Source organism: Ptychodera flava, chromosome 9 (genome assembly GCF_041260155.1).
Source record: "Ptychodera flava strain L36383 chromosome 9, AS_Pfla_20210202, whole genome shotgun sequence".
Taxonomy (NCBI): Eukaryota; Metazoa; Hemichordata; class Enteropneusta; family Ptychoderidae; genus Ptychodera; species Ptychodera flava.
The window spans coordinates 32,919,026-32,946,901 of record NC_091936.1 but is presented as its reverse complement, the minus strand read 5'-3'; the positions used below and the strand labels follow the sequence as shown (position 1 = coordinate 32,946,901).

The window sequence follows — 27,876 nt, the reverse complement described above, 5'->3', positions numbered from 1 at the left end:
TTTTCTGCACTGTACACAAACCTTCGAAACTTAAATGGCCCAGATTATAACCTTGAAATTTAGTTTGTAGGTGAAGGTCGTATTTCAGGGATCATAAAGCAAACTCACCTATATTAAGTCACGAAAGCAACGTTAACCATAACTTTTGCTTACAGATAATGCTGCTATCGCTGTTGCCGTTGTCGTTGTGGTTCTAGGAACATTTTCATCGTTTGTTGTTGCATATTTATTCTGGAGAAAAAGGCAAAGAAAGCGGTACGTAAATTGCAGATTGATCTTCAACTGTAACTTTTTTTTTCAACACTGAGAAAGGTAGTGGTTTACACTGCATAATGGTTGTTACTGAGCAACCAACCATTTGACGATCGTAAGTGCAGTACTGACCACAACCCGTTTCAAATCAAGAGATCTAATACACACAGACTGACAGACACACATTCACAGACAGACAGGTAGAGATAAACACACAAACACACATACATACAAACATATATACATATGTATATATATATATATATATATATATATATATATATATATATATATATATATATATATATATATATATATATATATATATACATATATATATATATATTTATATATAAACAAGTATTTGTTTGTATCTGTTTGTGTCTTGTATTCCTACCGCTCACCTCTTGCTTCACCTCAACTTTGTTTGCATTCAATAAAACAGAGGATAAATGCACTTTAAACTGTACATTGTATAATCATAGAGATTGATAAAGGTTTGGCTTGGAAACAAAAACGAGAAAATCAGATCATCTCATCATTTTTACTAGATGTCGAACGCCAGAGAAATATCTTATTATGGCCACACCTTGCCATTGGTGGCGCTATTCGCGACAGAGAGTGAGCTGAATTATCTTTCTTCACAGACGATCTGGATACCTAGACTCTGGTGGGTCTATGCAGGGCATAATGAACAGTACCTTCACGTATGATGCACATGAGCAGGGTGTGTTTTCTGAGGTAAGCAGTTGTCTATTCACAGGGGCCCTAAACTGGTCACAATAACATAAGAAAGAATGAAAGACTACAGGGTACCTGACCAAATTCATTCTTATTTTCGATGTTCAAAGCTTTATTTTTTTCGAATAAAAAATGTTCTCGTGCTTTACAGTCTTTTTCATCAGTCTTAGAGCGTTGTGTGTGAGTATGACTGTGTATTTAAGCCTTTGGACTGTCTATCTATACTGCATTTTGACTAAAACTCAATGCAGAATAGAGCTGTATATATGAGTGTGTATTTATGGCTTCGGATTGTCTATCTCTACCCAAAGTCCTGGACGTTTCTCTTCTGTTGACCTGCCTGCGACCATAGACAGTCTCGTCTGTACTGTCTATGCAGTGACCTTCCTCAATAACAGACATGACGTAGTGCGCCCTCGGATAGCAAACTTCATCCTCGGTATGGTCGTATAATAGGTCTGTACAGACAAGCAAGTGCTGGATGTGTGTCGGCAAAGAGCACTAGTGTAGAATGTAAATACACCGTCTTGAAGTTCACGTATTTTCTTTACCCACAGTTCACCCTGAGTAATATGGACACGTCAATTGACGGTTCTGGTATCGGCATTGAAGAGGTATGTTGCAGGAAAAGGGACATATAGCCAACTCCGCTTTCACAATAAACTGCTCATTTTCTATGTCAGATGGTAACTTTGCAGGATGATGATGGTGTGGTTATAATTGTAGGCAAATCAAACCAGAACATCAACACCGTTTCCTTATGAGACTAAAGAATTACGGAATTGTAAACTCTTTTATCAAAATTATTCTGCTCCAAGTTTAGCTTTCTATATTTTATATAGTCTATTGATTATAAACTCTATCGTTGCCGTTGCTGATAATCATGATTTCATAATGTTCGCTGCATTGAGCACTGCAAACGTTTAAGTCTAGAAAGGACCAAGAAGTTCCATTATGGTTTCGACAACTCTCAGCAGTATCGCCTAAGATATAAATATCTAATGTATTGGAAAATATCATCAGAGTTTAGTTTAAAATCATATTGTTTTAAGCGTGATAATAACGAAAATACTTTTTGTCCACATTCACTATGATGTATCAATCTACGTGTCTGTCGAAAGGTTGATCTTTCTGCACGTTGCTTTCTTTACGTTTGCCTAATGCACCATCTCTTCACTGTTTGTTGTTGACGTTCTCTTATCTCTGTTTCTATTTTTTCTCCTTTCTCCCTGTCTGTCTGTCTGTATGTCACCAGGTAAGATTTCGAGACCCGGCTGGCGTTTCAAATCCGACGTATGACGGGGCTGCTTCCGTGTCAAGAGAGGCAAACCCACGAAAAATTGACTCCGACGCGTAGAGATTTTTGTACTCTTACAAGTCAACATAATGAAACGATACTGACGAAGTATGACACAAATGCAATTTAAAAAAGAATGGAGATATTAGGCATAGTGTTCTCTTTAATAACTAATAATTTACGGGGTCCTCAGATTCAGAACCAGAGATTAAGTACACATTGTTTGTTTGTCGACTCATATCGTCACTAATAGTGCAGCTGATTGTAATAATTTAATCAGAAATCATAGATTATCCTTGTAAGCCCTGTATTACTTTTTTTTTCTACTTTAGAGGAGCAGAGATATTCTCTCTGAATTGAAAAATAAGACATGTACATATACGCCACTGTACATATACGATTTTAGCGAATCTGATGAACGTTATGTTTTGATTTCGAGTGATCGCTGAACCGCAGTAAATATGATGTTTAGACCTGACATTTGTCCACTGATACTACACTATACCATTCTGGACTTCCGTGAAATTACGTTTTTTAGTTGTGTTCGTAAAATACAATTCCGGGGCCTCTCCTCCCAAAGTCATGTCGGAGAGCCCAAGCCATAACTATAGTCCATAACAACTTCAAACATTAAACAATTATTTTCATACCATACTTATAGTTTTGTGACAAATTGACATTCAAGGACTTTACGCGAACATCATGACAACAAAAGACATTGTAAACAAATATTATTTACACAAGGATAAAAACACTCGCTCGTGTATTTTGGGTTTCGCTCATTTAGTTTTTGCTGAGTCACTTAGGCCTAAGTCTCATTAAAGAAGAAAATTAATATAAAATAACATTTTAACGGTATATTTGCTCGACTTATTGCTAGATGCACCCATGCTGCAATGAATTTTTATTATTTTCCTCTAATAATCGAACTTTGACTGTGATGAATAGGCCAAAACTAAATGAGCGAAACTCAAAACACATCAGTGAAAAGTAAAATTAATTATTAAAACCAGAATATCCAGGGTTAAAAATGACTAAGTGTTGCTGTATTGCTGTATAGTTCTAGGGGAGTCAATATCCGGCATTGCAGAGTTGGCGGGACGTAGACTATGTTTCTACTAATGGTTAGCAGAGCATAATACAGAATAGCTGTCCAACGTAACAACATTCCTCTTCGTAGCACAAGTTTTCGTAGTTAATAAATGCAGCCCAAAACTGCTTTTTGGTGGGGACATTTAGAATGCACATATTTCCAGACAAATCTGTAACATCCAATACATGTATCTAGGTTTAATTTAACTATAATTTGTAAAATGTATTATTTTTTGACGTGCAATCAAATTATTTTATGAATTATTCGGACTGTCTTTGGCGTTAAAAAGTCAATATATCTTTTCATGCTGGTTTTGCATTTGTAATTTGAATGAAGCCTAGGGCGCTGTTTACTTTATCGGTCGGTGAACTCTACGCGTGATACAACTCCGAAATGTTGGCTTCTTGTAAAGTTTGCGTCCTGTAAAGTAACGATTAGCATCGAACACATATCTATCGCACCTGTTATTATTAGAATGACGCATCATTTTCCAAGCTACAAATGGTTCATTAGTCAGCAATAAGGTATATATGTATTTCATCCGAACTAAAACAATCGTTTTCACCTACAAGCCATAGCATGGGAGGGTCTCTGTTAAGTTGTTGAAATTTCGCCCTAGAACATTTCAACTGGCATGGCAACTCAACCATTCTCCGTGATAAGTCACAAATTGAGCCACACAAAGAACAATAATAAACCATAAACAAAACCACGTCTTTGTCGTACTGCGGTCAATGTTTCTGAAGTTATGGAAAATTCCCTCATGATTATTGACAAGTTGAACCCCAGTGGTATAGGAAGGGGATCATGATGATTGCAGGTGTGTCAGTAACGATTGTTACCTTTAATTTTCAATGTTAGATTTCTCACTGTGTGAGACAAAAATTGAAAATCCTAGGTCTCATAATTTGCAGCCCTGAGACGATGCCTGATGTAATATTTAAAGTATGTCAAAATTGCTTCCTTAAATTTGACCAGGAGTATTTGTACGACATGTTCTCATGCTTATGTTATGTTGTAATAAGATCTGTATATTGCTTCAGTGTAGAAGCCCTGCGCACGGGTCTTTGAGTTCATAAACCTTTGCAAATGACACCAGTATTTCGCCACTGTGTTCACAGTGGTTTCATTACTATGCGGAAAATTACGTCAATAATCGTATGACCTCTCTCATTGAATTTTCAAATCAAACTTAACAACAGTACTACGCGCAATAGTGAGTAAGGGTTTAAGAGTACCTTGAGCACTTCGTATTCCTCTGATAACATAGATGTATTTCAACTTGATTGAGATACCGAAAGTTCAATTTTATATTTTCTTTGACCCGCTGGCATGTCATACAATCACTCCAATCGCTGTCCATTTGAATTTCCAAAGCTGTGTATGTGCTCATAAGTAGCGAAAAGGATGGTGCATACTCTAAGAAAACCCATAAGCAGATAAAATCTCGTTCTTTGTAAATTCCCCCTTTATCTTATATTACTCAAACACTAAAAATTATTTTCAGCTTGCAAAAACGTACATAGGACTGCAACTTATGAATAAACGTTAGCCTCGATGGTGTCACCAGTGTGATCATTTCATCTTGTGATCCATGGAAGCTGGTGTCTTACCACAGTATTTTCGCCCTTCTGTCCCTCTGTCTATAAGAATTGATATTTTAAAAAGCACACTACAAATTTACTGTGGTACCGAGTATGGAGAAGTGACAAGAATTTGGTTGATGTGGCTTGCAGTATTGCGACAATATGAATATTTAATTACTTATTTGAGACATATGTTGGACATCTTGGCAATGCCAACCTTTGGTGAAATAAAGGTTGCAGTTGACTTCTGATGAGTCCATGTAGGTGTACTAAAACTATCTTGAAAACTGCATATTTTTCATATGTTTCAGCATTTTGAATGTAGATTTCTGATCTTAAAGTGCTTGCTCGATAGCTTTCAAATTTGGTTTCAAGGCTGCTTAAAATCCTTAAATAAAATTGTTCACAAAGTTCGAAAGTTTTTGGAACAAATTTTTGCCGTTTGGATCAACTTCAATTTTCTCTAAAACTAAGCATCCGTTACATGGGAGCATATTCATTTTGCATTAGCCTTAATGCTGAACGGCACTGCAGACATAGACGTATTACATAGATATAGACGTATTATATTAAGAGATCATGGGGGCCAGACTCGATTAGCTGTAGGCTATTACTTCTGGCTTCTAATATTGCCAGTGCTATTTATAAATGCATAATAGGATTTATTACATGTTTTGTAAACAATAAAATTGGCAATAAAGTATAAAGTAAAGAATAAAGTTCGAATGAAAACGACAAATTCCTGCAGGTGTTGTCTTGTTTTAGCAAATTGTCGATAATTGTCTGTTGTTCACTTCAAGTCAAGGGAACACTTGGTCTGACATCGATATCTCAACGTACAATTATTACTATTTAGAATATAGATTCATCATTTAATTATCATTATCGTGCCTGCTGAGACATGCTTCATCGCTTCATTTTCCTGTAATCATTGATTAAACCACAGGCGGCCCAGACACTATTAATAAGCTTATTATTGAGTTTTTCTCACAGTTTTCTCTAACAATTCCTCTCCTTTTCTTCATCACAGTCCATCTATGGACAGAGGGACTTTCTTCATGCTCTGACTGATCAGATTAAATAAAAAAAATGGTTATATAACCTAACCCAACCTCTTTACTCTTTATCATTTTACAACCCATTACAAGGACGCTTATCTTTCATAACACATCTTGTAATTAATTAGTGAACACAACTAATTATGCTAATCCGTGGACTTATCAAGGGTTGGTCAACATTGGAAAGATAGAGACGTAAATGAAAGAGTAACCTTTCCTATCTTTCGCGATGTTGACTAACCTATAAAATGCTGAGAGATAAACGTCCTTGTAATGGGGTGTAAAATAAATAAAGAGTCAAGAGGCTAGGTTAGGCTATATAGTCATTTATTTTATTTACTACGATCAGTCAGAGCATGAAGAAAAGGAGAGGAACCGATAGAGAAAACTGAGAAAAACTCAATAATAAGCTTATTAATAGTGTCTGGGCCGCCTATGATTAAACATTTTCCGTCATAATGTCTTCCCCTTCTACTTATACTTCTATTTGCTTTTTTTAATATATTTGAAATTTCACGAAATGACTTCAATCTCTGAACAAACACGCCACCGTTTGACTCGGGTTGAATAGATTTTGTAGCCAACGAATGCATTGAAGTCAATAGTAAAATAGCTCTATCTATTTATCGTTCAAACAACTTCAGAAGACATGGCTTGCCGGTGACATTGCTAGCGACCTGGCGATGCTTACAATTCCAATCTATCTATCAAACGATCAAATTTTGACTTCTTTGGAACTTGCTCTTCTAATTTGTAAAAATGACATACTGTTCCGGTATCTTTTCTTTCATTCCAACACTGTTTGTTGTTTTGAGCATTATCTTTTTCGAATTTCATTCTGTTCATGGTTTTCCAATCAGCAATGTCAGATTCAAAGTATTTCAGTCAATAGTCAACGTAGAAACTTCTCTGAATTTATCATTGAAGATTCTCATAAGTATTTGTCATTGAATTGCTTAGATTTTCTGATACCGCCGACAGCGGCAAGCAAGGTACGCACAATTAATTCAAACAACCTTCAAAAGAATTCTACAGGTGGTGTTTTGTGCATAATTATTTTGATATTGGCAGGTGATATTGAATTGAATCCAGGGCCTAATTTTAATTGCAAATTTCCTTGCGGTGATTGCCAAAAACCTGTCAAATCAAACCAGTATGGATTGTTATGCTCTTCCTGTGAGAAATGGTTCCACACAAAATGTGAAGGAGTTTCTTCGATTGAATACACGAGACTTTATGAAAATCCATTAGAGCACTGGTATTGTTCACTATGCTCTCTCCCACCTTTCACTGATTCATTTATTGATGAGTGTCTTCAGGGTAACGTCGAAATGACACAAAATTTCTGAAGTCCGCGATTCAAGTGCGAATAGCAAGCCTGACAAAAATATGTCAAATACCCCTCTTATAGACAAAGGCTCATACGATTGTTTCAAGAGAAAGGGACTCCATATTATCCACATCAATGCTCGTAGCTTACTACCAAAGATTGAAGAAATTAAGATTTTAGCCAGGGAATCTAAGGCAGCAATAATTGGCGTGAGTGAAACATGGTTAGATAACTCCATAACGGATAGTGAGATTGATGTACCTGGGTATGAAATACAGAGGAATGACCGTAATAGAGAAGGTGGGGGAGTTTGCATGTACATTCGTTCCAATTTTGCTTTCCGACAGCGCTCGGATTTACAAAATGATACCTTAGAGGCCATATGGATTGATTTGCTCCTGCCAAAGTCAAAGCCAATTTTAATTGGTACTTTATATAGACCTCCAAAATTTTCCAACTTTTTTTCGAATTTGGAAGATTTACTCACGACACATTGCATTTCCGACCAAGAATCAATATTTATTGGTGACTTAATTGTAATGTAACGTTCGATGACAACTGTCTAACTAGACATTTTTATAATTTTTGTAATATTTTTGCTTTACAACAATTGATATGTGAACCTACTAGAGTCACTAAACATAGTTCTACTATCATTGACCTTATCTTGACCTCAGATCATGACAAAATTTGCCAGTCTGGCGTTTTACCAATCGGTATCAGCGATCACTATGTTACATACTGTACCAGGAAGGTTACTAAAATTCAATTTGAGTCGCACAAAACGGTCAGGATAAGATCAATGAAAGGTTATTCCACAGGTTTATTCACTGAAATGCTTAAAAAGGTTGATTGGTATCAGGTCATTGACTGCGACCAGGCCGAAGAAGCATAGAATACATTTAAATCCTTGCTTTTATCTGTTGTAGACAAAATTGCCCTTATCAAAGAGATTCGTTTGAAACAAAGGTCGGAGCCGTGGATTTACTCTGACATTTTAGACGGAATTAAAGCGAGAGATCGCTTATGTAGGAAATTAAAAAAAACTGGGGAGGACAGCCTATTTTCGCAGTTTCGTTTTCAGAGAAATAAGGTTTCCAGACTTATCAAACGAGCAAAATCCGATTTCTTCTAGACAAAATTAGTCAATTGTAAAAATGACAGTGAAGAGCTTTGGAAAATCTTGAAAAACATGAGAGCTGCCCTTGATAAAGTTGGTTCTTCTTTCACAAATATTGGCTTGGTTATAGTCAATGAGGTTTGTATTGATAAAATAAAAGTTGCACAAAGATTTAGTCATATCTTCAGCTCAATAGCATCTTCACTTGTTGACAAACTACCTCCTATGTCAGGTAAGTTTGGCATAGACCAAGTCAAAAATTTTTACTCTAGCAAAGGAATTGTAGAAAACGATTTCAAATTGTCCCTTGTTAGTGATTATGTTGTCTACAAGCATCTTTCCTCTCTTGACAGCACTAAATCGACAGGTTTAGACAATATTCCAGCCAAATTGATTAAAGACGGCGCTGAGCAAATTGCTGCTCCTCTAACTCATGTTATTAATTTATCAATTCATCAACAGGTTGTTCCGAATGATTTAAAAAATGCCAAAGTTGTCCCAGTTTACGAAAAGAATGACAAAACTTTTGAAGGTAATTATCGGCCAGTTTCGATTACAAGCATTGTTTCTAAAGTTCTGGAGAGAATAATTTATGACCAACTAGAAGAGTACCTTTTGAAAAACAACTTACTGTATGAATTTCAATCAGGATTTCGACCAGGGTACTCTACTGATACATGCTTGATTTACATCACTGATCACATTAAACACCAGATTGACCAGGGTAAACGAACAGGGATGGTGCTTATCGACCTTCAGAAGGCATTTGATACCGTGGATCATACGATCTTATTAGATAAGCTTAAAGCGTTAGGCCTTAGTCAAAAAGCTGTTCGTTGGTTCAGTTCTTATCTGACTGGCAGACAGCAAGTGGTCACCGTAAATAATCATATGTCATCATTTAATCAGATTAATTGTGGGGTGCCTCAAGGATCGATACTGGGTCCGATTCTATTTTCAATATATGTTAATGACATGTGTTCTGCTGTAAATTGTAAACTTCGATTCTTTTGTATGCTGATGACTCAGCACTGATGGTCTCTGACAAGGATATTGGTAAAATACAAAACGAACTAAGCTTAGAATTGCAAAGTTTGAATGAATGGTTAGTGGATAACAAATTGACTTTACATCTTGGTAAAACTGAGTCAATTCTTTTTGGCTCGAATCATTTCTTAAAAGAACAGTCTAAGCTGGAAATAGTCTGTAACGATACCAATGTCATCGCCAAGGACATCGTTAATTATTTGGGTGCCGATCTGGATCAAACACTATCAGGAGAGAGTATGGCCACACAAATAATTCAGAAGGCAAACATTCGTCTTAAGTTTTTGTTTCGCAAACGTCACTTTTTGGATAGGAAAACACGTATACTTCTTGCCAACAGTCTCATTAATTGTCATTTTGATTATGCCTGTGCCTACTGGTATCAAGGTTTGAAGGTTGGCAGTAAACATAGACTACAAACAACACAAAATAAAATAATAGGTTTGTTCTAGATATGCACCCCAGGGAACATATTGGGCCAGCTCACTTTGAAAAACTTGGGTGGCTTTGTGTAGAGCAAAGAGTGTCGTATCTGAAACTGAATCTCATGCATAAAATAATAAGGGGTCAAGCTCCATCCTACCTAGCGTCAAATTTATTACCAGACAAAATGTACACAATTATAATACACGTTCTGGCAATAACTCAGTTTTTATCCAGGAGGAGCTAAATTATTTCAAACAAGTTTTCAGTACTCAGCTTCGCAGTTATGGAATGCCTTCCACGTAGTATAAGGAATATTGATTCCAATTACAATTTTAAAAAAAAGTTAAAACGTCATTTGCAAGATTCTTATGTCGAACGTGTCAGGAGAGATTTCATTTAATCTTTGTGTGATTTGCAGAGGGTTTTAGTCCGTTTAACTTATTTTTGGAAGTGCTTGTTTTACTCTCTGTTGTCGATTTCTACTTTGTACTTTTTCCATTTTTTTGTTAGTCTTTTGTTAATATGGACCACAGTGGAAATAAGTCTTTCGACTTTTCTGTGTAATCCATGCACAATTTTGTTCATTTTGTGGTGTTTTATGTATCATTTTGTGCAAATAAATAAATAAATAAATAAAATAAATAAATAAAAAATGATTAGAGTGTATTTGTGATTAAGTATAATACTGTACATTTGTAATATGACATTACGAGTTCAAATTTGGTAATGAATATTTAATAAGTAATGGAGTTCCTCGTAGCCCCTGCTATTAGATATTCACTTAACGTATATTTTTCAGACTATAATTCGCAAAATAATCTCCGAATGTGATTTTAGTGATTTCATTACAATTTGAAGAAGCCTAAGGTGAACGAAGTCGGCAGAGCTATCATCAAAGCATAAAGTCAGCCATTTCGCAAAAAGAAGACTTTCTAAAATTGTATTGTAAAATTTGCTAATGTCGTCATAATCGTGTAGCACGGTAAGGATGATCATTTCGTAACAGTGTGAACACGTTTGAATTAAATCATTCCCAGATACCTTCAAAGGGTAATGGAATTTTCGGGCATTTGAAAGACACTTAAGGGTACGAGAGGGTGATAGGCTTTGGACGATATTGACCCACTCTACAAGTCATATCGTATGGCATGTGCTCTGCTCTGTTGGAAGTGGGACTGAATATGATTCCCCTGTTTTTTGACAACAAATGTTCCAAACAAATTTGGGAACTTGCAAGAATAATAATAAATGGTAACAGTTGCCTTGTACACGATTGGAACTAATTTGGGATAATTGGATAGTGAACAAATGTCAGTTTAATCCGCTAATGTAAGCTCATCTGCTTTTCTCTTTAAGCAATCCACGTTTTTATGAGTAGTTTGTAATATTACAACATTCAGTTATAGGGCAGCCAACAATTTGAAAAATATAAGGATCCAACTCTCTCAAATTAGTTCCAATCGTGTTCTTTGAACCTACTTTCTCTGCCCTCAGATATCAAACGGTTCTCCCCTTGGATATGTATTGTGCTTGTTCAGTCTAAACCCCTGATAACATAAGCTGTATCCTGACCCGATCACGTACAAGGCCCCAGATCTATGGATCTATGGCTGCTTCTAATTTAACGACTTGAAGGAAACTCGACGGGATGTAACCACAAAAACAACAACTCCTCATTTAAAGCTCTGATACACTTTAGAGGCCATTCAGGAGGAGAACTGCATAATAGTGGTGTAAAATTATCAGAATTTAGCTAATAATGGACGAAAAATGGGCTGTCATTCATCACTGTCTGATATCCTGTTTCCGGTGACCGTTACGTGTCGCATATCGCATCATATTTTTCTGTAAAATGCTCCGTAAACACGCATGACATCACAATGAATACTCTCTGGCAACGGCAATGCAAAGGAATCCTCGGGCTGAACGAGTTCAATGGTTTTTATGATCATTTAGTTGAAGCAATCTAACTTTACACTGATATACTACGATCATTAGACATTTCTGTATATTCCAGTCAAATTTACAGATCAATTTCGGACATGGTTTGGTCAGGTTTCGCACGATCTTCAACCGGTTGACCTTGTTCACGTTATTGCACAAACACTATAGATTTACCTACATTTCTTGACACCACGTGATTCAACCCAAATTCTGGATGCTGACAGGGCATGTCAACTTTTACAAGTTCAAAAATGACGTGTTCATTCTTGTTCAAGACACTGCAGGCAGCTTGAAAACATAGCTTTAGACAGATGGCGGAATAGTGCAGAGCAGTGGCAACGTGATGCACGCATTCTGTTGTCGATGTTATCAGATATCACTTGAGGACATCACAATCTATGTAGACAATCAACGACGAATTGTTAGACACCATATGCACAGTCGCTTGCGAATGGCTTATGACCTGTTCTACGAAAATATTACAGTGTAGCGTCAAAACACCTTCCAGTTAAGATGAGTAATTGCCGTAAATCAACAATACATAAACCATGGTTGCAAGGGGCATTCTTATTTCAATTAAGAAAAAATATTCTTTATATTCAAAGAGGAAAAAAGCGCCAATGAACACTCATATAAATCAATATTATAAGAATTATAGGAATATTTGACGAAAGTCTTAAAACATGCAAAGAAACGGTACTTTTGTGATAAGTTCAACAATGCTCATGGTAACTCTGGGAAAACATGGCAAGTTATAAACGAAATCTTAAATAGTAACGTTAGAAATAGTTTAACACCAAATAAGTTAAAGGTTGATAATGAAGAAGTAACTGACAGCACAAAAATTGCTGAGGTTTTCTGTAATTATTTTACAAATGTTGGTCCCAATTTAGCGTCACAAATTACAGCAAATGTCAACTTTAAGCAATATCTTAGGAGAAACCACAATAGGTCCGTTTTCTTTCATCCTGTTGTTGCAAGTGACGTCGTTAATGAATTACGCTCCATAGATCCAAAAAAGGCCACCGGTCATGATTATATTCACCCTTTATTAGTCAAGGATGCTGCTGATTATATTTCCAGTCCCCTAGCACATATTATCAACCTTTCTTTAGCTCATGGTTACTTTCCAGACGCACTTAAATTTGCCAAAATTACAGCTCTTATAAAAAGGGGTCTCCTTTTGATGTTGGGAACTACAGACCGATTTCAGTTTTACCTGTCTTTAGCAAAATTTTTGAAACACTTGTAAATAAGCAGCTTATCTCCTTCCTCGAAAACATAACATTCTCTCACAAACTCAATATGGCTTTAGAAAGAAATATAGCACTAAACTTGCCCTGGCAGATATTATTGCAGAATTAACAGATCAAATGGATAATGGTTGCACAACTGTTGGTATATTTGTCGATCTTAAAAAGGCATTTGACACTATCAACCATGATATACTTTTACAAAACTCGAATTTTATGGAATAAGAGGTCAGCCACTACTTTGGTTTAGAATTACTTTGAAAATCGCAAGCATTCAGTTGTAATAGATGGAAAAGCGTCAGAACCACGTCAAATTACATGTGGAGTTCCACAGGGTTCCATTCTAGGGCCAACTCTTTTTTGATATATATCAATGACATCAATAACTCAACTAGCTACTTTAATTTCAGACTTTTTGCTGATGACACAAATGTTTTTAAATCTTTAGACTCTCAAACACTACATCTCAACCATATAAATAGTGAATTTCATAAAGTCAATGACTGGTGCATGGCGAACAAATTAACTGTTAATGCAGAAAAAACTAATTACATGGTAGTTAAAACACGTCAAAAACGTGTAACTTTACACGGTAATTTATACCTTGGAAATCAACAGATTAAGGAAGTTTCTTCAGCTAGTTATCTTGGTGTAACAATTGACAGTTCCCTTTCCTGGAAACCACACATTAAGAATGTGATAAATAAAATAACCCCCAAAGTTGGAATTATCTCACGTCTTCGACATTTCGTTCCAAAGTTTATCCTACTTCAACTCTACAATGCCTTCATTCTACCACACTTACGTACTGCTTAGAAATATGGGGAAATACTTACACTACTTTCCTTGAACCTATTTACCGCCTACAAAAAAAATTGTCCGTTTGATTACTTTTTCTGATTTTCATGCCCACTCAAATCCCCTCTTTCGTCAACTAAATATCCTTCATATTTTTAAATTAAGTAATTACTGTTCTTGCCTTTTTGTTTTTGATTTCAAAAATAACGGTTTTCCATCACTATTAACAATTGTTTTGAACTTCCTCGCCATGGGTACTCTACACGATCAGTAGAGCATAGCAATTATTGTATTCCTCAAATAAGGCTTACAGTCACAGAACACAACATTAAGTATGCAGTAATCAAACACTGGAGTTCTCTACTTTCTTCATTTAAGCAAATAACGTGAAGGTTCAAAGTGGAATTAAGAAACTACTAAATGAACATATAACAATATGTATCTTTTTTCTTGAGTTGTTTATGTATCTAATGTATTTTATTTCCTCTTTATCTCCGATATGTATTTTTGTCTTACTTGAGCCCTTTATGGCATCATCGTTTGCAGTTATTAGCTGAGTAGTGGGCCATGGACTCGACTAGTCCTTATGGACTATTTCTATGGTCCAAACCAGATAAAGTCATACTTTCACAGTGACTGTAATATTTTTCTTGTAATTGTCCGTTTATCTGGTTGAATAAACAATTCATTCAATAGGTACACGGCGAAGGCCTCTGTAACAGCTAGGAAAGGGGTTACAGGGGACTTCGCCGTGTATCTATCTCCCAGCAACCACTGATATTTTCCTCTCAATGGGGTTTTCAGTTTAAATCTCCACGACTACTTTTGGATTTGATTGGCATGCCTTGCATGACTAAAATTTATGTATATGATATTTGAAAAGTAATTCATACGTAAACTGTCACTTGCCAACTTATCACTCATCAAAGGGTCCAATGATACGTTTAGAACTACGGGAACAATTACATTACATTTACCAATATTTCAAATTCGAAATGGCCGCCATCCCTGTATTAAATCTATAGTGAAAATTTAACTATTTAAAATTTAAAATTTAAATTTAAATTTAAAATTTAAATTTATATTCGATAAAATTAGATGGTGAAGATTTTTCTTACTCCCATAGCTTTAAAATGAGCCAAAAAAAGTGGTTGACCAGTAAAATACTACCTTCAACATAAATGGGCATGAAATTTTGGAGAGCCACACTAAATATTATACAAGTTGATGAACTGAAACTTCGGGATTTGATGTGGACCTCATAAAGTTTAGTCTGCCATTGCATGTAAATTGTTCAAAAATGTTCATATTCAATAAATCTTTACAATAAGAAAAATCGATTTAAGTTCAAGATGTGTAAATTTGTAGACTAAGCCTTAAGGTTTAGATCGAATTAAGCAGATTTAATCAACAACCAATTTCCATTATCAATGACATATAAGGGAGCCTTCTTTAAATATAACTGAGGTGGGACAGCATATTGTTCTTACGCTTTCGTCAAAATTATCGAACCCCCTAACCCCCTGAAATTGTTGCTGACACATGCATCAAAACCCTGAAAATGATTGTCAAAAATTACAGTTACTAGGACTTTAATTACGCATATATCGCAACGAGCATTACTTGATGTGGAATCACAGTGTTTGTTTTATTTACAGTTTATTTTAATTAATCTAGAATCAATTTAATTGCTGACAATATAATGGCAGATACCTGCACTTACACATGTTGTGTTGACGAGAACATCATACATTTTGTTTAGTATGGTCTATTTTTCATTAAGCCTATTGGTTCTCAAATATTCATCAGACTTTGATAACTTCAATATATGAAACTTCAATAATGTTTCTCAGACATGCCTTACATTCACCATTGAGTAAAACGAATTTATGTCACGTGACAAATTTTTGCTCGGATAGGGAGTAGACTAGGCTTAGTCGCATAGGTCAACGCTTCCATCGGTTTAGAAGAAAGCTGTTATCATTCAAAGTTTAAATAAATGCAGTGAATCAAATGTATTACAGGAAAGAATCTTTGCGTTGATACAGATTCACCTACGAATGAAAATGCTTTGTAACAAGTATCATATGTCTTCTGTTCTATGACTCCAATATAAATGTGTAATCTAAGCCATGTCTCAAATAGTAAGCACTTCCCAAATCCTGCAAGAAACTGTTGATATTGAAACTGTAAATAAATATGGTGAAATAAAGTTAATATTCCTAACGTTTTCTTTCATATTGGCCTCAAAACATAAGGTTTAGGCTAAGTCATGTTTCATGGATAAACACATTCAGAATTTTATCAGAATGCTACTGATATTGAAAATTCAAAGTATGCCAGTAACCTGGCATTCCCACTCTGCCAGTAAAGCTGTAGTAGGACGAGTCCGTATAGACATGACGAGACAAGAAGTTAATAATGAGTAATAATGAGACAGAAAATACATATACTTGCATTCAGATCATAGTGCAAAAAGTCAATAGGGTAATAAAAACGGACAATTACCTTTAATTTCTCAAGAATATTTTGCACACTACGATGCTTAAAAAGAAAATGAGCGAACGATCTGTTTCGACAAGACGCAAATACATTTGGTCGACACCTGGCAAAATTACTGAAACACTTACTGTTGCATGACGTGTCGTAAATCTTTCAATGCGCATAATGTGTTTTATGCAAACGATAATGGTGCCGAAAGGGCAAAATTTAAATAAGCGAATAATTTCTACCTATTACACTTAATTTAATTGCTTGGCTGAGTTCCGTTTCAATCCCATTGTTGCTTTTTTCCTATTTTTATACCATGCAGAGGCAGTGTTACAAACAGAAGATCCAGGATAAATTTTATTCATAAAGTGAGCTGTCAGAAAGAGTCTGAGAGTAACCTATATCCCGACCGTTGAAATTCAATACAATTCAGGGCATGGGAAGCACAGTCATCTCTGTTGGGAAGATACACATGGAATTTTTTGTCCATAGGGGACAATATTGTAACCAGTTGCAGGGAAGTCAATCCAATGTGAAAGTGTTCAAACTGTCCATACCCTATAAATTTGCTCCATCGCTTGAAGGGGTCAAAGGTGAACCCATTGTATTTTTAATTGCTATAAAGAGGAGAGCCCACATGGCAAAACCATCCAGTCCGAGGCTTGCTTTGAAAACTGCTTGAAACCCTAAAAAACTCTGCTTGAACATTTATATTTTACACAATATTTCAGTCTTATTTAAGAATGAAGGTTGCTGTTTTGATGGCTTGTTTCTTTATCGCGCTGTCTGTAGTTTCCTCCGAGGGAATCAACATTGAGGAACTGTCGCCGCCAACTAAAGACAGAACTTTGCGACCGACTGAGTCACCTGAAGATGAGAAGACCCCGACGACTACGGAAGTGTCGTCAGACAAACCCAACGAAATGAGTTGTAAAAACTGTGATCCCGACGAAGCAAGAAAACAACACCTTTTGTACATAAAGTTTCAAATCATGGACAGGCTAGGTATGAAACACCCTCCACAAGTCAACGGTAGCAACGTAGCTAGCCTTGAAGTTGTACAGCATCTACTTGAGAGCGAGCTGCATGACGACTTTGAATTCACCAACTTCGATGGTCAGCAACATGACGACGGGGAGATGGACAGCGAAGACTCGGATGACGAATACTACGTCAACGCGAAACGAATCATCGTTTTCGCTAAGAAACGTAAGTTCGAGTTTTATATTGCTAGCTAGCTGTTTTTACAGCCAAATAAATATGTCCAAGACTTAACGATAAAAATCCCAATCCTGATCCTCGGATATCATCAAGGATCACAGTAGAAATAGGTTTGAACCATTCTTTGTTACCGATGCCCAACGTGTCTTGTCCGTTTCCTGTCATTGTTTTTTTTCTGCATTTGGATAGATTGTTGTTAATGAATTGAGTGGAATCAAATTATAATCAATCGATTTGCATTCTCATGAAGTTTATGGCCATGATGTTGTTAGATTTCAGATTTCCTTTCGGTATCAGTCGGTCGAATGTTGGAAAGTGAATGAAAAGTTACCTCTTCACATCGTAATTTAAATACAGGGAAGCAATGAAAAGCATTTTTGCGACTGTCATCCACGGCGTCTTCTGACACAAAGGGACTACCAAGCTTTGACCAGGTGATGGGATTTGAATAATCTCCTGTAAATAACACACTGATGTAGCCTTTTGCTGAGATGAGACTCTGGGAGAGGAATTGATTGAGCCGTCTTTCCCTTCCCTGCCGGCGATAACACCCTCTCTTGGCCCGAGATCGTCGGCGCAACATCAAATCTGTTGTCGCATTTCTTTTCGTCATTTCTCAGTCGAACGTTCGTGTTCCTTATTACGAAATGCAAACTGGTCGGATATAGTGAAACTTAAAGATATAGACTACGTTTTAAAAGTACATAGGGTAGTACTTTGTAGAATGGTTCTGTCCATAGCGGTTTAAAATAGTAATTTACATGTCTTCTTTAACGGATTACATATTGTTATTATATGCGAGAGAGTATACCTGGAAAATTTGAAAGATTAATACACCTGACAGAATGAAATATCAAAATATTTAAATTTCTGTATCATGAGTGTTCTGGTTTATTTTTAATCGCCTTTTTTGAAAACTATTTTAAATATTTCTACTGCTGTAGCCCTTCCATCCCCATTTCCTTCTTCAGAGGTCCAATTTCATTGTAGAAAACAACGGGATTAGTTCAAACTATGGTGGTAAAAGGGTTAAAGTACACTGTACATCTTTTATTTGAAGGATTTCGTCGGAGGGACTCCTACGGGCTGCTCCTGTCCGGCATTGCTTCCGGTATCAGTATGCAGACATTCCTGATCATTTGAATTAGGTGCAGAACAATATCGTATTGCATACATATGCACATCGAGTTGTTTCACGATACGATTCAGTTAAAGCCTGTCGGCCTTATAGTTACGAATTGTTCATGTAAATATCTGTAACACAGAAATGTACATACTGCTTAATTCAGGACAGGAAGAATGGGCTATTGAGTTGATGTGCATGCCATTAGATTTGTTTCACAGCACGATCAATTATGGATACAAGGTGATCACTTTGTTCCGAAATGTTTATGTCGGACAAGTTTCATTCAAACGCAATACAAAGACAATGAGCTAAAGGCGCATGTGTACATTACTTAGGTTTGCGATATGATCAACTGTAGCGGCCATTTTATTGACCTTTCATGTCTGCCATTTCAGTTCTCCCTTTCATATCAAAATTTACCCGATCAAGTTCCCCAAATATTAAAATGACTGGTGTTTATGAGCACAGCCCATATATGGACTGACCAATCACACTTGCGAATAACAAGTGATGTTTCTCTTGACGATTCGTCGTGTTATCGCGGTATCGCATGATAGTAGTCATAACGTCGCCCTCCAATCACAGGAGAGTTTCCAGCCTGATCGATGGCTATAGATTCTGTAAGCGGTACAGGCAATAAACAATACGCACTAGCAATTGATGTTACTACAAAATTGACCCTTTCCCTCAAAGTCCACATCGTTGGGATGGAAATTTGCCCACATGCACCAATCCACATCGCCGCCTTTATCATCCTGTAACTCTAGATTTACCATGTGTAGCACTAGCTGTTGATGACGCCTATGTTGTCGTTGCTGATGTTGTGGCATTGGTATTGTCGTTATTTTTGTTTTTGCATCTGCCTGTACTTATGACGTTAATGTTGCTATTACTGCTGCTGTTGTTGTTTTTATTGTTGATGTTGTTGCTGTTGTTGTTGTCGATGATGATGATGATGATGATGGTGGTGGTGATGATGATGATGATGATGATGCATCGAGGCTATCATCGGTTGTCGTCTATCGGGGACACGATTGAAACTAATTTGGGATGATTGGACGATAAAGTAATGTCGGTTTAATCTGCAAATGTAAGGTCACTCCTTTCCTTTTTAAGTTACACGCTCGTTTTTATGAGTAATTTGTAATATTGCAACATTCAGCTATACGGCACCTAACACGTTTGAGAAATTTGAAAAATATGAAGATCAAATCATCCCAAATTAGTTCAAATAGTGTATGGGTGGCCAAGTGAACAAATCGTCATGATATGCAGCCAGTTACGCATTAACATTCACCTCCCTTTCATCAACACTTCCAAAGCCATTAATATAAAGAACTACACTGCCACCCTCCTCCGTTTATCCCTGCAGATGCCAAGCACCTTCCTGGCTCAACCCTACATCGCCGGCTTTATACAAAGACTCAATCTGATAAAATCAGATGTAGAGTACGGCGACGTCTTCTTATGCGTACGCGGTATTCTCTCGCTGTCGCCTCTCACTACATCTGACCAACTCCCATAGAAGGTCGCGTTCAAATCTCGCGCTCTGAAGCAGCCAATCAGATTGCACGTTATGCGATCCATGTAATAACATCCGATCTAATCGTTATTCCAATCCGCAGCGTCAAGTACACAACACGACGCACTTTCAAATTTTAGTCTAGAAAGTTGTGGCCGCTCGGCTGCTTTGTACACATTATACTGGAGTGTATAAGTAACAGTAGAGTTCAACAGCCAAAGTCGTTCACTGTGCCGGCGCTGCTCATTGTATGACCTGCGTACGATGCTGTGTGTTCCCGGTGTATCTACGGTCTGAGCTCCCCCACCACAGCCCTGCTGACTGTGCTTGTGCTGATTGAACGGCGGAATACACGGAGACCGCTGTTCCGATTTGGATCGTGCACGAAAACCTACCTTTTCTAACTACTTTTGGCCGAAATCCGATGTATGCCTACCCTATTCACTCAATCACTTACTCACACATTGCAAAAAACTTTGATATAACCCAGAGAGCTCGGCCAGTGCCCGCGCCGACCAACTCGGCCAGTGGGAGAGGTCGGATATGATCATATGATGATTGTGTACATTTTCTCTTCACAGTCAACAGATCCTTTTATACGCATGCCAATTTTAGTTTTTTGATGTTATTTTGTTGAACATTCAGTAAACAATAAGAAGACGTTCTACTCTGAAAAACACGTCGGCCGCGGCCTCGGCGTTTCTGCAGATCTCGAGTAGGGCGCGGGTGTACGATCGAGAGGTACAAATTGGCAGTAGCAATGACTTAATCGTTGATCGTTGGATGAATAACGTTTTATATGTTATAGTTTGACGGTAGTAAATCGTTAGTTTACAGGTTTTTTTTAATGGAAAGCAAAACAAGATATACCACGCTGTGCGGCCGATGTTATCTTGTAGCGTTCAAGGAAGGAGGTAACTTCACGGTGGAAGGAAGTTTGCAAACATCACGCTCATGAATGACATAGACATCGTTTTCACACAACTTTGGCGAGACCGAGAAAATAAATATACACTGTAGTCTCATCGTATTACCATACTCCTACTGGCCGAGTTCGCCAACTGGCTGACTTCTCCAGCTGGCCGAGCTCGCAACTCGCCGAGCTCTCTTCTTTCAAAAATTTGCTCTCGTCCCAAACCGTTTGTAATAGTTTACCAGCGATTCAGGTCGGTCAGGTGTCCAGGAACTGGCCATGTCTTGCAAGGACGTATCTAATGGCGTTATCTAATGAGTTACCCGGCCGAAAGTAGTTAGAAAAAGGCATGGACAATGCGCGGTCCAAATTAGGACCGATAAGTCGTCGCCTTGTATTCCTGTCTGCAGGTTGTAATGGGAGGCCATATTACGCCGGGAACACACGGCATCGTACGCAAAGCTGGTCTCAAGGTCTGTCCGCATGATTTCCGTTTGCACAGTCATTACAGTCATTGTAATAAAAGGCATGTTTCAACATTAAAATCACAGAAAGGCGATTTTAAAATTCGCCGTGCGCCTTTGTTTACAACTGGGTGAATAGCTCGGTTACACACTTTTGATTTTCGTGCGTCTTCTTCGTGCATATGCATGCTGCGAGTCATACCTATTGTTCTCCGTAAGGCGCCTTCTGATAGGTCGGCTGTTTTAGCCAGAGCGCGAGATTTGAACGCGACCTTCTATGGGAGTTGGTCAGATGTAGTGAGAGGCGACAGCGAGAGAATACCGCGTACGTATAAGAAGACGTCGCCGTACTCTACATCTGATTTTAATCAGATTGTACATCTACTGTGCTAAGGAATGCATAATTTTTTCACTTCAACATTCAAGTGAATTAAACTGTATAACTGTGTAACCTTACAACTACGGGCGTAATGAACACAATTGGAACTAATTTGGGATAATTTGATCTTCATATTTTTCAAAGTTCTCAAAAATGTTACGTGCCCTATAGCTGAATGTTGCCATATTACAAATTACTCATAAAAACAAGTGTTTAACTTAAAAAGAAAAGCAGATGAGCTTACATTTGCAGATAAGCAGACATTACTTCACCATCCAATTATCCCAAATTAGTTCCAGTCACGTTAATGGCTAATGTCCCAGAAAAATTGATATCTGTTTGCTCGACCGTAGACATATCAATACTTTGAAAACCAATCATATCATCGGTACAGGGAAATTTAAGCGCTGAACCCACTTATTGACTGCGCCTTGTTTGATATTTTCACAATTGGCTACAATAGCATAAAGCAACCCCTTGTGCTGCAATTTCTGTGTATATCGTCCTACCGGCAACGTAGAGTAGTTCCCGGATATGACACCGAGGCGAAAGACGGTGAGAAAAAGTGACGATTAACCATTCACTCGGTAACTGTCAAAGCATTCCGCCAAATTTGCGACAAGATATGCAAATATGTCGAAAGCTGACAATAACATGTTTTGGAAACATGAAGAATAAACGTTCGCCATGATCGTTAGTTTTATGAAAGATTGCGACGGGATTCCATAATTCTCTAGCGCTTGTACTTTACAACGTCTCCCAGGGACAAAATATCACTTGCCAACCCCGAACACATTCACCAATCGGTAAAATCTCCACAATTCATAACCAGTCACGAAAGTCCACTACCACAGCAGTTTTTGTAATATCAATCTGTACTCGTTTGTCTGATTAATTATAAGCTGTCTAACACCTAGCAAAGTATGATACATGGGCTTCGTACGTCTGTAGAAATGGTTTACTTTTCTAGCGCTGTAGGAAAGAATGCCTTATATTGCACGTACGTGACGACTGCTGTTTTCCGACCTCACACGTTACCTAGTTGGTTCATTTTATCGAACAGTATTTCGTCCCGCAATGTCTACAAAACCATAGCAATGCCAACACGGACATGCATCAGTTTTAAACTTTACTTTCCCGTCATCTTACCGTTTTTTACCAATACTCTGAATTTCCTTCTTTCGAAACCGCAACGAGTTTCAATGATGCCATATGTACCACTAATATGTATAGACTAAAATGATGTGCCATGTTTCTTCCCTTTCAGTGCCGTACCACACGAAGCCTCAACGTCCCCATACCTCGGAGAGTTTTTTCTTCAAGTTCTCCCAGAAAGTGCTGCAAAATGACATCGCGGCAGCCCGGCTTTGGGTGTACGTGAAACCCCGCATCGTCTTGCAAGACACCAGCACTGCCGTCAAAGTCTTCCGTATCCAGTCACGTGACCGGAGTAATGCCAAGAGGGTGCTGATCGAGGCTTGCAAGATCAACGTTATCTCGAACTCGGGTGGCTGGCAGAGTTTTAACCTGACGTCTGTCGTGCAAGATTGGTTTGCCGCAATGTGGACAAACTGGGGCATCGAAGTCGAAGCTGTTGATCACAACGGGGATTCAATTATGATTCGAAGGTTGCAAGAGACCAACTCCAAGGTAATAATTTATATAGGCACAATTAACGGCAGAGGGGGCCTGAAGAGAGATGATGCACCCACGGAACAAAAAACCTGAGTGTTCAGGGAGGGGCGTAAAAATGCTGGACTACCATAAGAGGGGACTCAACAGTTCTACTCGATGCAAATCTTAAAGAGATATCACTCTGAATTTGGCAGAAAGAAGTCCTTTCATTAACCCATTCTCTGAGTTTATCTAATGAAAAAGCTGCATTTCAAAGACGAGAGATCATAATTATGCAAAAATGGAGCATCCACTTCATATCGTTTTGGATCATTATTTTCACTTACCACAGTTTGTGATTTTGAGCACTTATGCTGGCCGTCAAAACCTGTTGGCAAGAGAACGACTTAGCGTTGACTTGCATTTTGGTTCTGAAAGGTAGAAAAAGGGCAGTGAGAAAACGTCTAATCAGTTGATGTGAAAGATATGGCTAGTTTTGCTTACATTTACAGCAAAGTGCAGCATGTGTGCCATGTCAACACTATACGTAAATCTAATCCTGTGTGTTAAGAAAATATTGAAATTGTTACTTGCAGAAACCATTCTTGGAAATGCGGACGCAACAGCGCAGAAGACGAAAACGTTCTGTGCAGGGTCGTGAGTGCCCAGCTGACAGGGAGTCCATCACCGCGTGCTGTCGCCATCCGTTAACTGTGAACTTCAGAGAATTGGAAATGGACTGGATTATCGCCCCTGAAAGTTACCAAGCATTTTACTGCACGGGTGGATGTCGACGGCTGGTAGCTAGCCCACCTTTCACAATCCATGAGTTTGGCATAGAACACTGTTGCGGTCCCAGTAAAATGTCAAACTTAACCCTATTATATTTTATTGATAAGGATACCATCTCTTTCAGTAAAATACCGAAAATGGTCATTGATCGATGTAGCTGTGTCTAAGTTCAACAAAATACACTGGACCTGGAAATAATGCGCGAATTTACATAGTATTTGTCGTTAACAATTGACACCTTCGGCTTTGCCTGAGGTTGAATTTATAATCAAGTATGATGCAACTTAATCAGAGATAGCGTCATAATATGTCACAAATTTGTTTATAGGTTTCTGTGTTTTTCGTACATAAATTAGGCTGCAGTTACAAATACCTCTGGAATGAGAGAATTGGCGGGGGATTTAAAAATATCAAGGGTATGTTGGGGCATTTGAAGGGATCTAGGGACTTAAAGCGGAGACTGTTAACGAAATTGTGTCTGATTGACATGAAATTGTGTCGGATTGTCTGTTAAATAAAAATTTACAAAAAGTAAATTGTATACTAAAAACACAGATTTGAACTTTCAAAGAATAATTACTAGTTTCTAATTACAAACAATCAATTTACGCATTGAAAGATATCATTTTTTCATAATAAATAATGTTATCAACTACTTTAACGACAACTTTCAAAATTAAAAGGAACAAAAGCTGTAATATTATAGTTTGGCTTGTAATTGTACGTACAGAGTGCACCATTATTGTTTGTCAAGAAACTTACTACAACCTAAACGCAAATATTAAACAACAGGTACCTTTAAATGCACAGATGCACCAATTTTTAGGGGAAAACGTTTCACAATTTACCCCTTGACTACTATGAGAAGTGAATCGATATTTTTGGGTGAAATTCCAATATCATATTTGTTGTTCACATCTGAACTTGGAAACACCTTATTCTAATCAGTTAATTTATAGCAATTATCAAACAATCATAGAAGCACGGAGTCAGTCTTGTATTGTCAAAAAATACTCATGGTATTTTCATATTGTATGGTGAGTTAACATTTTGGGTGAAATTCAAAAATAAAGTTTTTAGTACACATAAGTATGTATTTGTAACCACCCTATTATAATCAAGTACATTTATATATCAATTATCAAATGTCTATTAATGTAGAGATATGGGTAGTTTGATATTGAAAAAAAATCATTCGTAGTTGCCACATAGACTAGCATGCATAATGAATCAACATTTTCAGAGAAATCCCAAAATCAAATTTGTTCTCCACATAATCACTTGAAACACACTTATACACACACACCGCGCATACACATGCACACAGACAGACACACAGACACACCAAATGAATCCATGCATTTCAAAATCAGGCCAGCTTTATTTTAAGCGGGATTTCAAAATTTAAACAAGTCAGAAGGAGTCATTTGAACGTATTTCAAGTTGTTACCGGGGGCATTTGAAAAATCAGAGAACTTTTTTGGGATTCCCCCCACCTCCAGAGGTATTTGTGAATGCAGCCTTAGCTAATTGTGAGTGAGCCGACAGCAGAAAGTTTACTTGACACACCATATTGCTGACAAGGCAAACTGCCTGAAATGATTTGTTCCTCGATGATGTAACACATGTAAGGTCAAAGTCATGCATATTATATCAACGCTTTAAGGTTTTATAACTACTTACTTACTACTACATGCACATATAAAGAATAGAATATCACATGACATGTAATTACCATACGTTCTACATAACAACGAAATTGATTTGTCGTTAGCCTAGCAACACCTGGCGATATTACAAAACCTTATGTTCAGTTTCACATTAGGTATAATATAGATAGTGACAAATTACCATCTATACCTTTGCTTTGTAGTTACAGGACTAAGAACGTTATATTTGTACTTTGATGCATTTAATTTCATTAGTTTTTAACTTCTATAAACATTATAGTTAAGCTGAATTTTTGCATTTAACTTTCAACAGTATGTTAGGTTATGTTTTCCATTCATTTATCATTTGGGATATGATCACTAACTTGTACCTATTGTTGTCGAAACGCTTGTATGAAAAAGAAAAATATTGGATAAATAATTATCCGATCTGGTAACACTTTGTAAAAACAGGGCTCTTTTGAATCCTTGTTAACTCTTCGCGACTTGCCAGAAAACAACAGTGACGTAAATAAAATTTACTGTATTTAAGTGCATCGACATGGTCGTAAACTTTTATGGTAGTGTATTAAACATGACAGACACTCTTTTCATCTCGACTTTGACCCGTTCATTCTATATATGCACTCGCGGTCCCTCGTGCACATATGTCGTGAACTTGTCAAACTCTCGAGTTATCCCGTCGCTTGGTGTGGTTTATTACTTAAATAACCTAAAAATATTCTCATACACTGATAGTACCTGGGCATGTGTCAATTTTGGAAAAGTTCGATCGAAATATGCGGTCTTCCCTTTAAGCACATAGTCTAGTCACAACGGTGTTAATCTGCATTGCACATGTTCTTGTCCAGGACCTTCATTGTGTTATTTGACTTCGGTCTTTCACCAAACATAATCAGGCTTCATAATTAATGGCCTTCGAGGAGATGTAGATACGAATAATTGCAAACAATGCGAATGCGAGATAGTTACCCTGGTGATTACGACGTCATGAAGCAAAGGTGAGCGCGAATACTTGATTCATCGTTGAAGTGTCAAATACACGAGATCAAAATCGGTTGAACAGTGACCACAAAGTAAACTTTAACTTTAATATTCTCCCTGAATTGAAATCAAAGATACATTTTTCTATCTATGTATTCTGGAGGAAAGACACAAGAAAATGGTACGTTAATTACAAATTGAACGTTCAAATCAAACTGGGTTTTTTTAATTGAGAAAGATAGTTGTTTGCTGTACATGATAGATGCCACTGAGCAACCATCAGACAAATGATCAAAAGAGGACGGTATTGACCACTACCCGAGTCAAATCAAGAGATTTATTACAAAGACACACAAACACTGACAGACAGACAGACAGACAGACAGACAGACACAGACACACAGACACACACACATATGTATATATATATATATATATATATATATATATATATATATATATATATATATATATCCTCCATGTAAATAGTTTTATCATGTTATTTAAAGTGCATTAATTGCAGCAGCGTATGTATAATAATGATACCGTTACCAGTGGATGGGTCCTCCGTTTCGTTACAGAGGTGTCTTGTATTCCTACACTCATTTTTTGCTTCACCTCAACTTTGTTTGCATTCAATGAAACAAAGGACAAATAGTAATACACTTTTAATAATGAATTGTATTAATCATACAATTGGATAAACAGTTGGGTTGGAAAATAAAAACGAGAAAATCAGATCATCTCATTACTTTT

The 27,876-nt window shown here is 37.2% G+C and overlaps 2 protein-coding genes across 2 annotated transcripts in view; both read left to right on the top strand.

Annotated features, from left to right (window-relative positions):
- Positions 1-2,476, top strand: part of LOC139140735 (MAM and LDL-receptor class A domain-containing protein 1-like) — a 65,793-nt gene extending 63,317 nt beyond the window's left edge. Inside the window, exons 69-72 of the mRNA XM_070710121.1 lie at positions 156-255; positions 900-993; positions 1,551-1,607; positions 2,249-2,476. Coding sequence (XP_070566222.1) covers positions 156-255; positions 900-993; positions 1,551-1,607; positions 2,249-2,350 — 353 coding nt within the window. The 3' untranslated portion in view covers positions 2,351-2,476. The remainder of the gene's footprint in view (positions 1-155; positions 256-899; positions 994-1,550; positions 1,608-2,248) is intronic.
- Positions 2,477-17,054: 14,578 nt separating this feature from the next.
- LOC139140734 (growth/differentiation factor 8-like) lies at positions 17,055-25,572 on the top strand. Its single transcript, XM_070710120.1, has 3 exons — positions 17,055-17,644; positions 23,328-23,710; positions 24,271-25,572. Exons 1-3 carry the CDS (start codon positions 17,179-17,181, stop codon positions 24,631-24,633), a joined length of 1,212 nt encoding a protein of 403 aa, XP_070566221.1. The 5' UTR covers positions 17,055-17,178; the 3' UTR covers positions 24,634-25,572.
- Positions 25,573-27,876: the final 2,304 nt, after the last annotated feature.

What these genes read in the sequence shown, in the direction of transcription:
- LOC139140734 (XM_070710120.1), top strand. Translation starts at nt 17,179, where the DNA reads ATGAAGGTTGCTGTTTTGATGGCTTGTTTCTTTATCGCGCTGTCTGTA. An exon ending in CATCGTTTTCGCTAAGAAAC is followed by an intron (nt 17,645 to 23,327) that starts GTAAGTTCGAGT and finishes CTTCCCTTTCAG; the next exon opens with TGCCGTACCACACGAAGCCT. An exon ending in TGCAAGAGACCAACTCCAAG is followed by an intron (nt 23,711 to 24,270) that starts GTAATAATTTAT and finishes TGTTACTTGCAG; the next exon opens with AAACCATTCTTGGAAATGCG.